At 34.1% G+C, this 14,973-nt stretch overlaps 1 protein-coding gene across 1 annotated transcript; it reads right to left on the bottom strand.

Annotated features, from left to right (window-relative positions):
* Window positions 1-1,413: 1,413 nt before the first annotated feature.
* LOC138311370 (breast cancer type 1 susceptibility protein homolog) lies at window positions 1,414-10,662 on the bottom strand. Its single transcript, XM_069252774.1, has 9 exons — window positions 8,812-10,662; window positions 8,104-8,161; window positions 5,457-5,565; window positions 5,034-5,101; window positions 4,537-4,652; window positions 3,854-3,941; window positions 3,243-3,367; window positions 2,135-2,270; window positions 1,414-1,508 (listed from the first exon to the last, which is right to left on the bottom strand). Exons 2-9 carry the CDS (start codon window positions 8,159-8,161, stop codon window positions 1,414-1,416), a joined length of 795 nt encoding a protein of 264 aa, XP_069108875.1. The 5' UTR covers window positions 8,812-10,662.
* Window positions 10,663-14,973: the final 4,311 nt, after the last annotated feature.

The following is a 14,973-nucleotide window of genomic DNA, read 5'->3' as shown; positions in this document are numbered from 1 at the left end:
ATTTACTGATGGATAGTGCTTCTCTCTTTTATATTCGAATACTTCATCATGATCAGTATCCAGCATCTCATCATAATCAAAACTGAAATCAGGCAGAAAATCAGGATCATTTATCTCATATGTGTCATCATCTTGGCTCCAAAATCACCGTCACTGTTACAACAATCCAATACTATCCTTGCCTTTATCTTTCATTCCACTCATGGACAGTGTTTCTCTCTTTATATTGACTTCATCATGATCAGTATCCAGGCATCTCATCATCTGAATCAGGCAACGAAAAATCAGGATCATTTTCCTCATCTGTATGACCATCTTGGCTTTACAAATATCAGTGTTGTTGTTACAAAATGTCAATACTCTCCTTGCCTTTAGTTTTTCATTCCCACTCATGGAGTGCTTCTTTCTTTAAAGTTGACTTCATCATGATCACTAATTCCAGCGTCCTTATTCATTTGGAGTCATGCATAAAATGCATTGTATGACCATCTACAAAAGTTTGTTGTCTACATATTTCCATGTTACAAAATCAGCCTTTGTTGTTAGGCAGAAAATGCAATCATTTTCTTCATCTTAGGACCATCTTGGCTTACTTCCAAATCAGTGTTGGTTGTTACAAATGCAATACTCCTCCTCTTGCTATTTAGTTTTCCACTCATGCCTTTAGTTTTAATTCTCTTCACCTGGACATGACAGAAAAATCAGGAATCATTTTTCTCATCGATGGCCCATTCTTTCTTTAACTTGCCTTTAGCTGACTTTCCTTCCGCATTATTTCTCAGATTCTGCTTTTCATCAGTTTCATTCATTTCAATTGTCACCAGTTCATGATGCTCCTTATCAGTGATGAAGATATTCAGTTAAATCCTGCACTTGGAAGACTGTGATGGAGTCCAATAACCAATCATGAGGAACACTGTTTGTAATCCCATTGTCATATAGTTGTCACTGAAACAATAATATGTTTGTTTATTCAAGATATTAAAGTAACTTATTTTGGAATATCAGAGTACATGAAAATTTAGTGTTTTCAATTACCTTATCCCAATACCCCTATTGTACATGTACATGTATCATCAAATAAATATGTAATGTATATAAGGGCTAGTCCAACATTGTCTGTGGGAGAGATGGAATGCATTTGTATTAAACCATAAAGGATTGTAAGGTTTAAACCCCCATTTTAGTAGTATTCACAATCAGTATTTTAATATTTTTGATGGATGGTAGAGAATCTGGAAAAAAGCTTACCACCGCTAACACCTGTATGATTTTGGAGCAGTGATTAATTAAGACATTTTGGAAGATAATCTACCAAAGTTGAACTGAAAACGAAAAACTTCAACCAAGTAACTGAAGATGGTAATCCAAAAATTTTGGAGTGCTCTCTTTTACACAATTATCAAACATGAATTAAAGTTTACAAGACTGTCGACTTTCAGGGGTCAACCGTTTTGCAGAATCTAGCAAAGAACCACCACAAGAAGTTGCTAGATCTTCAAGATCATCTGAAAGACATTTTATTTGGAACATCAAATAATCAATTAACACTGTCATGATGGGCATTGCCTCTTTATATGTTATGAAAGATAGGTATCCAAATATTTCACATAATCTTGACTTCCTTCAATTACAATGTAAAAATATCCATTTAACCAACAAAATTTGAAATTTCTGGTGCATTTACTCTCCAAAGGCGATGTTACTGGTTTAGAAGTGAACAAATGTAAAAAATTACATACTGCAGTATTGTATCAAGATGCCAATATTTTTGTATTCACTACACATAAAGTATTATAAATTATGGGTTTTTAAATACACACTACAATTGGTATATTTTATAATGATTGTATGTTTACTAAAGGTGCCATGTCATGTTTATAGAAATAATTTTGACATATGTATGCCCTGTAGTGCATAAATAATTAAAGGTAGCAGAAGTAAGCAGTCTCTATCTTATTATTAGTCATTCCTAGTTAGCTATATTTGTCAGTATTACTGGTCTGTCTGTAAAGTGTTATTGAGTTGTTAATTTTCACTTTTGATTTATGTTAAAAATGATATAGAACTTGTAATACAAAATATATATAGTATCTGGTTAGTGGTTAATATGACCTTTCATCATGCAGTTTACCTTTTGATATGTCACATGTTCTTCCGTAAAAATAAATTTGATAGTCTTTGAGAAGTGGTGACTCTGCCAGTCGTGAAATCTTTGGCCCATAGTGCTTTTTTTCTGTGACAGTATCTCCAATCACTTCAAAGTCCTCCTTTAAAATAGTAAGACATTTTATGCAACACATCACGAGAACATTTTCAGGAAAATAAATAGCATATTTTGGTGACAACTTCAACCTTATAACACCAAAATAATTACAACATTATGATCCACCATGTGTGTATTCTATGGTGAGCATATAGGACAGTACTCCTGACAAGTCAGCAAGGGCCTCTATATAATATAGAAATAAAATGACCTTCATCTTTAGCCAGTAACTGTCATCAGTTGACTCATCTTGTAATTCTTACCAATTTTGTATCACAATGTTATAACATTTTATCAATGAAAAGATGTTAAATTTGACCTTGACCTTGAACCACAAGATTTCGACCTTTGACCTCACATATAAAATTCATAATGTGAACATAATTAACAAACTTTCAACATAACGCGTTAATGGATATTGGTATTTATTAGCCAGAGCCAATATTTATAGATGATGGACTGACAGATGGACAAATAAAATGATTACTAAAAAGGGCACCTGTATGATTAATGGACCAGGTGTATTACATAGAGGTTCCTCAACAAGTGACTGCCATTGTTTATCATGTTTATCAAACTTGAGTTAGTTAATTTTGAAATTTTGAAAAGACACGAGCTTTAGCGAGTGTCTTTTTAAAATTTGAAAATTAACTAACGAGAGTTTAGATAAACATGATAAACAACAGTCACGCGTTGGGGAACTTATTTATCCCATAACTTTTACTCCATATTTATACCGTGATGACCATTTTCTCGTCTTCATTCAGCGAAACTTACGCTGTACAAAGTAGCCCGAAGTTGAGAGCCAATCGCAATCAAGAGATCTTGGAGTTGACCAATCAGAGGGTCCGTAGGTGTTTACACACTGGAGTGTGTAAACATAAACGATAACCAACTGCTATGGAATTTATCACATGGGATTTTGATTGTGAAACATGCATAGTTATGAGATAAATAACATTGCAATACTTCTAACCTCAGGTAAAAGATGACCAGCAGACACACTGTCAACTATCCACTGGTAGTCGAGGAGCCAGCACTTCTTAGCAATACTTTTGAAAAACTTCAATGTTCGGTCACAAATGCGACTTCCCTCTGGATCTACAAACATGGGAAAAATGAATAATTGACAAAATGAATATCAGATTAAATTCTTTAGAAACAACAATACCAAACTACATGTATCAATCAAATTTCTAATTAGCAATCTGTCTGACATTTTCATTTTCCTAATTTACAAATTTGCTAATGAAAATCTGCACTATTATTGGTCTCAAGAGACCTAAAATTAACAGTTCAGCTACACTCCATAACATACAGTGCAAATTTTTATGGTGCATTGCACTATACTGATATACCAGTAGGGAGAGATGTTTTCTCAACCAGGGTATCATTATCATAGTCATCTATAAGACTTCCAAACATGTTACTGGTAAAATGACATCCTCTGTCTCTTGATTATTGAAAGATTATAAAATATCTGAATTATGTTACCTTAAAAAAAAGGTGAAGGTTATTCAATTGAAAAACTGCTTAAAAATATTTTCACAATTGTGATGATGTCTACCCATGTACAATATAACCTACCAGTCTTTATTACAACATGTGTTACATCTTCTGTGAACACTTCGCTCATTTTTGAACTGTTATTACAGCAAAGCTCGAGTATATTTTTCTGAAAATAACAAAAAGAAATAGTAGATTAAAACAAAGAGGACTAGTGTATCAATCAACTGGCTATTACAATGATTAAGGCAAATTAATTATTACATTTCTACGATGAAAAAGACTTGCAAAGTATTAACTTTTATTAATCATTTCTCTTAAAACTCTGTCAAGTTATTGAAGGCAAAATAATTTGAGACCCAATTTTGAGATACCGGCCGGCCTTTGTCTTCTTCATTCCTATGATAATTTAATTGATCAAATTTTATATAAATTTATCAAACACTTTATGAGTAGTGGTTAATTAATTCATACATTCGTTACTTTATTACTAGCAGCGATTTAAATGAAATATCAGTGACGACAGACAGACGACAAACGCCAGGCCATGACATGAGCTCTTCGGCCATTCGGATGTGCTGAAATTCTACGAATGTATTTTGTTTAGCAAGAAAATTTATTATACCAAACAGAACCTAAATGAAAGAATCTCTGAACAAAGCAACAACACACTTGGTTAGATTTGGTCTTCATTTTTGCAGCCTGGTAATGTAATTATACGGAAAAAACAAGTCAATACCATTTGATATGATGCGATTTCATACCTTTTTGTCATTAGTTAATCCACTTGGACAAATTACAATGCTAGGTCTCATCTTCCGTCTAGCCCACTCACAATCTTGAATAAACATATCACGCATCTGTGAATCCTTTATTTTTCCTGAAAAAAAAAAATTCCTGTGTATTTTTTGCATCTTTTTGCAATACTGATAATTTATACTTTGACATGAATTCTAGCTACTAAGCTACAGATAAGTTGACATGATTTTTTTTTTGGTTTATAGTTGTGTTAGTTTAACGTCCTTTTAACAGCAATGGTCAGTTGAGAATGTGCTAGGTTTGTTGGTGGAGGAAAGTCCCCGGAGAAAAAACATCGACCAGTGTCAGTAACTGGCAAATGCCTAAAATGGGATTCAAACTTGCAGCCCAGCTAGATGTAAAGGACTTGTGATAATTTGTTTGGACATATCTTAACCACTTGGCCACTGTGACCTCATGATTTCTAGGCTTTAATTATAATTAATTAATTTTCTTTACATACTTGCCGTCTCATTCATCTTAGTTTCATTCAGATGAAATGGTTTTACTTTCTTCCTATTAAATGTAAATCTGCAATGTAAAATGTCATTGTAGTACATAGTAGATGTTTATGTTTTTTAAACCAATAAAACTATATATACCGGTATAGAGAATATCTTTTTTTGATAATTGACTAAATATTGGCAATATTATCAAGTATGGTACATAAATGATGTGTTAATTCTTACTTGCTTTACAGTAACTGACAAAAGGTAGTGGTACAATGTATAATTAATAAGGGTCATGTGATACTTTCAGTTTTGTTTAAAGCGTTTATTAATTAAGTTAAGGTACATGTACATGTAAATAATTATTAATATAAGCTAGATCATATAGATGTTTACTACAAGTTAACTGAAACTATATGTTATTTGTGTATACATACTCATCGTCGTCACTTTTAAAATAGACAATAATATTGTCAGTAGAAACCCTTCGGACAACACCTGGCCAACCATCTGGGTAACCTTTGATATTTGCACAAACCACATCACCTGAAATACCATGAGTACATTAATTTATACCAAAATGCAAATGTAGTACATGTAGTAGTAGAGATGTATCAGGGGTGTAATTTTTTTTTTAAAGTCACTAGCCCCGGGCAAGTAGCGCCCAATCATTCACTTGCCCCACATTAAATTCTAATCCCCCCTTCCCAAAAAAAAATTATTTTTTATCGCAGTACTGTAATAACTAGAAAATAACAAATCAAATCTTTAGAATTATCTCATAAATATTTCTAATTCTATTTCACAACATATTATTATAAGAAAAATAAAACAATTAATTTGCAGCATTATTTGCATTTTTTAACTTTCTTTTTTGTTTCTCTATTATTTTTTTTTTAAATTCCCGAATTCCGGAAACTGGATTCAGGCTCCATTATTAGTTACCAAATGTTACTTCCTACCTTGAACCGAGATAGTTTTTACAGAGAAAAACTGCTTGCTTACGTCTAAAAATAATGGTTAGACAACTTCTAATGTAAGTTAACTCTAAAAAGCATTTCTATGTAACTTAAATCGATTAATTATTGTTTTTATCAGCTTGAATGTCTGAAAAACGTCTCTGAACTGAAGATGCCCCTAGCGACCTAGTTATACCCATTTCAATTTTTTTTTCATTTTGTGAAATAAAAATTGTTTCTAATCCCAAATTATTTGTTTTTAGTAATTAATATCTTAAGCAGATATGTTTACACATGTATTTAGTTAAGAGTATGATATAGCATGAAACTTGGTGCAACAGAAAAATTATGTCCAGAAATTCACTCAGCTGTCCCTTGCCCTGGGCAAGGATTTATAAGTGAGAAGGATTCGTCACTGTCTCCTATTACACTACTAAACACCATGCGAGATGCCTATGAATCCGGAATAAAAACCGTTTTTTCTCAACAAATATTTGTCATATCAAGTCAAATGAAACACCAATGTAAAGTTAACAAGGACATAGTCATTCAGATCCCCCGCCAATGGAGATATCAAAGCTGAAGTAAGTTTGATTGTGGAGACTTATGTGTATGAAAAAAAACCAGAAAAAAAGGAAGTTGAGCTAAAGAAAGATGGAGTATAATACAAGTAGAGCGGGGCTGTAATTGTTGAATCAGGTATACAGCCTTGACATTTATATTAGGGTGGAGTTTTGCAAAGTAACATTTACCATTTACCATGATATTTTCAGCAATGTTTCCATGGTAACGGAAAAAGTGCAAAAAATGAAAACCTAAAAATAGCAAAATTAAGGTACTACTAGACCATAAAAAGAATGTGTCTATAAAGTTTTGTGGAAATATCTCTGCTGGTTTTAGAGTTATGCTCTGGAAATGAACCTGCTACAAAAATATGATATTTTCAGCAATGTTTCTATGGTTAAAGAAAAAAGCACAAACAGTGAAAACCTAAAAATAGCGAAAGGCACTACTAGACCATAAGAACAATGTGTCTATGAAGTTTCATGGAAATATCTCTGCTGGTTTTAGAGTTGTGCTCCGGAAACGATTCTTACACAAAAATATGATATTTTCAGCAATGTTTCCATGGTTACGGAAAAAATGCAAAAAATGAAAACCTAAAAATAGCAAAAGGCACTACTAGACCATAAGACCAATGTGTGTATGAAGTTTCGTGGAAATATCTCTACTGGTTTTAGAGTTATGCTCCGGAAACCATTCGTACGGACGGACGGACGGACGGAACCCATTCTTCGTTGGGCGGGGGATAATCAAATTTCACAACGTTTAGTACTTGCTTTTAGGACGAAAGATTTAGAAGAAATGTCTTAAATTTTCGTTAAAAAAATACAACAGCTCATGAAATGAAGGCCCGCTTCGGAAAGTAAGACGGGAAGCCTGGCACCCGCTAGCTACATCAAAGGCTGCGCTGGCGGATATCAAAGGAAAATCAGTCGTCGCTCAGTGCACAAACACAAAAGCTCCTGCGCCGCACTTGCCCAAAACCCAGTGTGACTTATCCTTCTCATATACGTCCTTGCCCATGGCAAGTAAATTTTTACACCTCTAGATCTGTATATTTGTTTGTTTGTTTGATTAATTAACGTCCTATTAACAGCTATGGTCATGTAAGTACGGCCTCCCATGTATGCGGTGTGTTGCGTGTATGTTGTGCTGGGTGCATGTTTTGGGAGACTGCGGTATATTCATGTTGTGTCTTCTTGTATAGTGGAACTGTTGCCCTTTTTATAGTGCTATATCACTGAAACATGCCGCCGAAGACACCAAGCAACACATGTGAGTGACGAAACATATTATTAAAATATACATATACTGTATATTAGTTACACCAGGTTTTGATTACTGTAGCTATAAAAGTGTTCTACAAATGTATTATTGGCAATTTAGCAACCAATTTGGTTGCTTATAATTAGATTTAAAAGATAAAAAAAAAAATGTGATATCATATTATATCATCATATTGCATCAAGGCCAAACATTTATTAACTTAGTTTAACTTTGTTGAACCAAGGACTTATAAATCTATGGTTAAACTTATTGATACCAGAACTTTGATACGTACCAATTTTATACTGATTCAGATCTTGTCCCTTTTCAGTTGTCTTTTTTCTCCTCATCATCTAAAAAATGCCAAAAAAATTATATTTGGAATTAAAAAATGTACATGTATATTATACATTTGTATCCGAAATAAATAAATAAAAAAAAATAATCAAGATAAATAAATAAATATTTGGAAAGCAACTTGTAGATAGACAATGCGGAATTTACAGGTTATGACTTGCATATTACATTTGAGTGCCAACACAAGTAATCTTATTGTATTAACTACTGAATTCGTTAAACACCCATGAATGAAAGAAGTAAAATTGTTTTCACTGCCAAACAGGAAAAAGTTGAATTTATAGACCTTAGGAAGTAGACCTTGATGAAAATTTTTTTGCCCAATGGTACAAAATTCACAACTTGCTCTCGTCATTTTGTTGACAGGAAATGAACTCAGAGTGAGACCAAGCATTGTTCCCTTTATAACTTAACTGGTGTTTATCGATAGGTTTTACTCAAAGCGGTCATATTTACTAATTATCTAGAATATTATTAATCAATAATCAAGTTTCCATATTGGCCCTGTTGTCTCGGTCTATTACATTGGCCTTCAGCCTACAGCCTGACATCGGGCCAATACAACAGACCTTACAAAATTGGCCTAAATTACAGGGCCAATATGGAATTAGCCGATTAATAACCTATATAACATGAAACATCCTACCGTGACATGTCCCCATGTCTGTCCGTGCGTTGTTAGTGGGACACTTCACACTTTTTTTTAATTGTTAATCAGAACATGTCGTATTATAACGTGGTCACCATGATGAGTCTAGAAATGTGCCGAATGCTGTGGTGTGCATTCGATTGGCACGCTTTCAATATTGGCCCAGTTTATCTCGTATTGGCCCAGTTTTGTTACAATACTATATTGATGGAACAGTTTCTCATATATATTGTTACCAATATCGTGAAAGTATAGTTAAAGTTTTTTTATTTTACATCAGAAGATGCCTAATGCTGGCTATCTGTGAAAACCGCCAAGTGTTGACAAATACATTATTTGTATGCAGGCTACATATTGTAAGCTATTCAGAAAACAGCATGTTAAAAGCTGAAGTACTCTCTTCCCCTGCTAAAACACTTTTAAATGAGCTTATTATACATATGCATTTGAAGCCTAAAATATAATCATAAATTTTACATGTTGTTGAATATGTCTCTATCCTCTTCTTTCTCAACTGAAATACATTGCATCCTTATATATGTACCAATATAGATGTATAACCCGCCAGTGCGGATACAGAATTTGTCTTACAAAATCATAGAAAATGTCTGATTTTGCTTCCCATGGGGTATGTCCTACGCGCATCATGCAGGAAATTATGGTAATGTTAACTCGGAATATCCATATTGGTATTGTATTTTTATTCATTATGGTGGGGTATCCAAGATTAATATGCTATATATAAGCTAGCTTGTTAAATATTGGCCACTCCGAGTTTAATACTCAAAATACTGGCTGCCATTTCACAGAATTTCGGTTAGTGTAAGCCTACAATTCGGTAAATAAATAAAAGAATATGTGTGCATGAGACATAATTTTAAAACCAAGCCAGACTCATGTTTTTAAAGTGAAACTATGTTTTTACTTCCAGAGGACTGAGATTTAAAAAAAATGTTTAAATTAAGCGTATAGGTTCTCAGAAAGTGGCAAGTGATAATAACGACTAAATGTTTTAAATGTTTTAGTTAAAGAACTTAAAAGCAATACAATGTATTTTTTCCATACTGTAGTACTGGGCCTAGTACACTATAATAATAAAATAAGCACCCCCCAACACCAACACCAAACAGCTTAAACCTCGTAAAGATCAGACAGCAGCATATTCCGCGCCTTACCGGAATATATATTTACACATCTGTATTTCAAGCCAATGTTGTGACAATAATGAGCGAACTTAAGCATTGATTGGAAGTTAAAGAAATAGACGCTGTATCTTTCGTAATCTTCGGAGTAATCCAGTCCTTTGAAAACACAGTAATTAAGACTTGCTATAAAGTCCTTAAGTTGGTAAAAGATGACATATCCAGTGGCACGTTTCGTAGATAATGCTCTTTCTGCCATGTTTGTTTCAGAAATTGTGAATTACAATACCTCATGAGATAAGTAAATAATCTGAATGGCCTAGCACTCACCTTCGTCTTCTGTCTTCTGTCGCCGCGATGGCGAGGCTGAAGCGTTCATAGGAAAAGGCGCGAGGATGATGAAAATCACGATGGCTTCCGAAAGTTGTTTTGGCGGGAATTACCGAGTGTGTGTGTCATATGCAGCTGTTGCATCGATACACCTCGTGTATGGCGACACACTGTGTGATGACTTACGAGTGGTGGAGTGAGGTATACCCTGAAATTTTGACTGCACACTCATTATAAAGTTTGTAAGCATATACCGAGGTGGCCAAAGTGAGGTAACGGGAAAAAGTACCTCGCTTTTTTTTGTTACCTCACTTCGTGGTTGTGTAGTCAGGGTCAGTACCTCATTTTGTATTGTAAACCAACACACACACACACACACACACACACACACACACACACACACACTTGAAAATTATTAACTGTAATGTTCCCTTCAATACAAAAATACATTAAAGATAAGTATTATACACAACATAAGTAGTGACATTTTATTGATACATGCAAGCAAAATTTCAAAAGTAGTGCTTACATAGATAATTCTCCAAAAGTACATTACATGAAATTGAGCAAAACCCGGTTTATATTTGTAATAACAGATTTGTCATGTTTACACAAACATTTTGCGAGAAGTACGTCTGTATTATTACATGAAGCCAAAAATGTGATATCTTTTACATCACAGAAATCAATGTGGTCATTAAGATTGGACATGACAATTTTTAGCACAAATCATGAACCAATTATTACCGAGGACATAATTAACATAGTAATAGATATAGATGAATTATACAGAAATACAGCGAAAAAGTGGGATGTACGTAAGAGAAAAGGTAAGCAAGTGATAAGTATAAATGACTCTTTTTCTTTTATTTTGAGGTTAAAAGGAAGCGTCGTGCGCAAGTTATTGACATGATTTTCGTCATTTTAACATATTAAAATCTCTGCGTCGGTGGAATGAAACCTGAATCACTGTAATTCCTTAGCTAGTATTGATCACTAAACAACATATTTGTATAAAAGCTCAAATGCTCTTACTGCAAATTTAACACTAAGTGGTATATATGCGTGTTACAGTTCGATATGCAGATATCGAAAACATTATTGTTCGGTAGTTCATCAGCACAAAGTTCGGTTTTAGTTACCACTATATTCGAGAAGGGTTTTGTTTCATGTGGTAGTAGTTTCCTTATTGTCTAGTTAGGTCATTTCTTAAAGATATTTGAACCGTAAATAACTGTCCCCAGATTTCTCACGGGAAACAAAAAAAAACTGAAGCTACCAATATCTGCCTTATGTCCTTTTCTTATAAGTTACAATAAGGTAAGAAAAACTTAAGTTTTGACTTAAGTCCTGCACTTTAGTTTCGAGAAATCGGAGCTAACCTGATCTACTTTTTTAGGTTTTGCGTTCGAGCAGTTAAACAACAACCATGTGATACTATACACAGTTCTTTATGACGAAACTTTTATACTTTTGCTGACTTTTTGGAATCATAGACAAGTGCAAATGAAATGTGGAAATTTTTATGTTAATTTAATTAGGATTCAGCTGTTTTGATTCAGCATGTAAGATCCAAAGATAAATGATCATAGACACAATTAAAGTCTTAGACAATAAGTCATTTTGCGGAACGTAACTGGATGCTAAAATGTGGTGTTAATTATTTCAAATAGCACATATCCAACCAATGATCACTCTCAAACTCAAACATAAACAATTGTTGCACGTGTCTGGCATTTACGGAGCTATAAAAACGACTGTTGAAAGAAATAGAATGTAGACAAAAGCTGAATGTCTTCAACACTTAACAAAATCCCGTGTCGCTAGATAACAATGTAACGTTTGTGGATGGCATGGAATAACAAATTGTATGCAAATTTTTAAAATATCTGTGTAGTTCAATATCATGAGACATTGAAGTGAATGCAATGATATATCTGGATTATACACAACATATATTAAATATTCGTCATTAATGATGTGTATTGTGTTTTTACTCCTTACTAGTCCAACAGCCAAGCGGTGCGATGATGAGAAACTCCTGTGGTTGTTACTATATAACTTTTACAGCGAATCTTTGTCTATAAGTTTGATATTAGTTTCACACTATTTTCATGTATAAATGTAATATCTCTGCAATGTAGATTGCATTAGGAACGGCTAAAATGCATCGTCTTTCGAAATAAATACGACAGCAAAAGAAGTTTTCTGGTTATATTTTTTCCATCATGTTTGGATAGGATCTAACATGTCATCTGTGGGTGGCCCTCTGCAAGGTATAATTTCGCCCGTTTCCAGTTATTATTGTGAACCGGGTCAGGGTAAGCGTGTTCATGTCATGCTTTAGTGTCCTTTAGGCAGACATATTGTTCCCTAGGGTTATAGTGACTAAAACCGGGCAATAGTTCAATTGATACAAAGAAGATCCCTATAAGCACTACACGGAAATACCACAGTCTCTCCACGGCACACTTCTTACAAGATAACACATATGCAGACTTTGGAAAGCCTCCCTTATTTGACTCTGACTTGTTTGGCAGTGTCGTTAGTGTGTTGACATACATATACCGGATTCCGGGGTCCACTATCAGTTTACACACCTTTTCTTCGAGGTCCTTTATGAGAACCGAGGTCCAAAACTGGACCTCGTTTCTCCCCCTTATAATACTACTAGTTTAGACTTCCTTAGACCGGCCGTTTTTATTCTAAAGTGTGTGTTATAGTTTCTGAATCGTCCACCACGTGGCGTATCGAGGATGAAGATAACACACACATTTCTTTCTCGACCAATTAGATTTCGGAAAGTCGGAACTCGAATACAGGGGTCGTTTCTCTTCTGTGTCATGCCAATGTGTAAACTTGTGGGGTCAGATGGGGGAGCTCGGATAACCAGTGTTAATTTTGAGCATATTCTAAGATTCAAAATATGGCCGACAGGCGACGATTTTGAATATGACTTTTAAAACATTTTATCGCTATTTTTCAGAATTAAAGTGTTTGATGGATTATGACCAAACTTAACATTGTTCCCCTAGTCTAGGTCTAGTTATGCTGCTGGTTCTATCAGAATTCATGTGGAATTTGATTTGTTAAATCTTGTTAACGCTACATGTATTTCTAATTTTTTTAAATAATCGTCTGTAAACATCAAAGAAAGTCACACGGAGCAATGAATGAATACAAAAACTTTCTATCAAAGTGCATAAATAAAAATGTCAGCACACCAATCGAGAATTTCAAAGCAAAATGTCTCGTGTACCAAAAGGGGTCCCCTCGCTAGCGTAAAGCGGAAGTGACGTAATGTGAAATAAAACCGGTCTATTTTTAAATTGCAGTTACGACGAAATGTTTTGTTGTTGTTTACGTATGTACCAAGGGCAGTCTTTGTCAGAAACTGACAAATATTGGATCACATGGTAAGCATATTAAAAAAATCGTAAAAATGTGTGAAAAGTGTACCAATTCAGGTACAGTGATACCTCGGATAAAATGTGTGTAAACTTATACAAAAAAAAATACATCAATTAAATTACTCAAACCTTATTAATTCAGAGGATTAGAGCATCTTCCTCTACTGGTTTTGTACACTTGTTTAGAATTTTTCGGCCCAGTCATATTTTCGGTACTTAGCATCACTGATGAGTCCTAGATGGACGAAATAGAATTCTATATGGTGCAGTTGAATCTTTTTTGGCGTACTGTATCAAATTTCAAAATTATTTAAGGTGCCATTCACACGTGTGTATCTTTTGTTACATCTTTAACGATAGCTTGGTGGCATTCTCTGCTGGTGGACTATTAGTACCGAGGTCTGTCGATACCTCGAGTGGAACTAAATACCACCGGGCAAGGAAGTCCACGCACTAGAGCACTAATGAATATGCATGAGGTCAAATTTAATCGACATTCACTATTATAATGCATAAAGACAGTTAATTTACTAGTTTAACAATGAAACACAACACTTATATGTAAAGAAGAAGTCTTAACGCATATTACAAACATGATATAGGGTACACACGTGTGCTTGAATAAAACGTTCAGTGGTGTATTATTGATTTCAAATCCCACGTACTGGAGCAAAGTACACCTCAGGCGGGGGGTACCCTTAATGACGTCACATATACCCACGATAGGGCACCACAGGCACCACATCTCACGTGGTTATTGTCAGAGATATCCGGCAGAGTAAAACAATTTTCAATTTGACAAAAAAATCAGAATTGTACAAGAAAAAGGGGAGGTTTTCAAATCCCACGCACTGGAGCAAAGTACACCTCAGGCATGCATGCAATAATGCATGTAATATAGTAGTTAAGGGGATTAATATGGGTTTCTTACTTTTGTTTAAGATAAAATAATAATCATTAAGTTTGATATCGAACTAGGTATGAGTGCTTTATCTACCACAAGGTTCCTAAAAATATAATAAAAAAAGTTTTAATTACTGAAAAAGGCTAATTCTATATATAATTCTATATATACAATCTACTGTCGGGTTTTTTTCTAAATAAGAAATGCCGTTTTTTATAAGATCAGAAAGAAACCTTATGCAAAAAGAATCCAAATCGATGAATTTAAAGTAATACGTATTGATTTTTCAGTATGTATGGTCATATCCTCTAATATATAAAACTAGAATAGTGATAATATGACAATTGTTTTTGACAAAACCTTTTGCTTTACT

The sequence above is a fragment of the Argopecten irradians genome, unplaced genomic scaffold, assembly GCF_041381155.1.
Source record: "Argopecten irradians isolate NY unplaced genomic scaffold, Ai_NY scaffold_0019, whole genome shotgun sequence".
Taxonomy (NCBI): domain Eukaryota; kingdom Metazoa; phylum Mollusca; class Bivalvia; order Pectinida; family Pectinidae; genus Argopecten; species Argopecten irradians.
This window is presented reverse-complemented; position numbering and strand designations above follow the sequence as displayed.

Excerpts from the sequence above, each read along its gene's own strand:
- LOC138311370 (XM_069252774.1), bottom strand. The coding sequence starts at position 8,161 with ATGATGAGGAGAAAAAAGACAACTGAAAAGGGACAAGATCTGAATCAG. Across the intron at positions 4,653-5,033 it reads TAAGATGAATGAGACGGCAA|GAAAAATAAAGGATTCACAG; the intron begins GTATGTAAAGAA and ends TTTTTTTTTCAG. Across the intron at positions 3,942-4,536 it reads GATTAACTAATGACAAAAAG|AAAAATATACTCGAGCTTTG; the intron begins GTATGAAATCGC and ends TGTTATTTTCAG.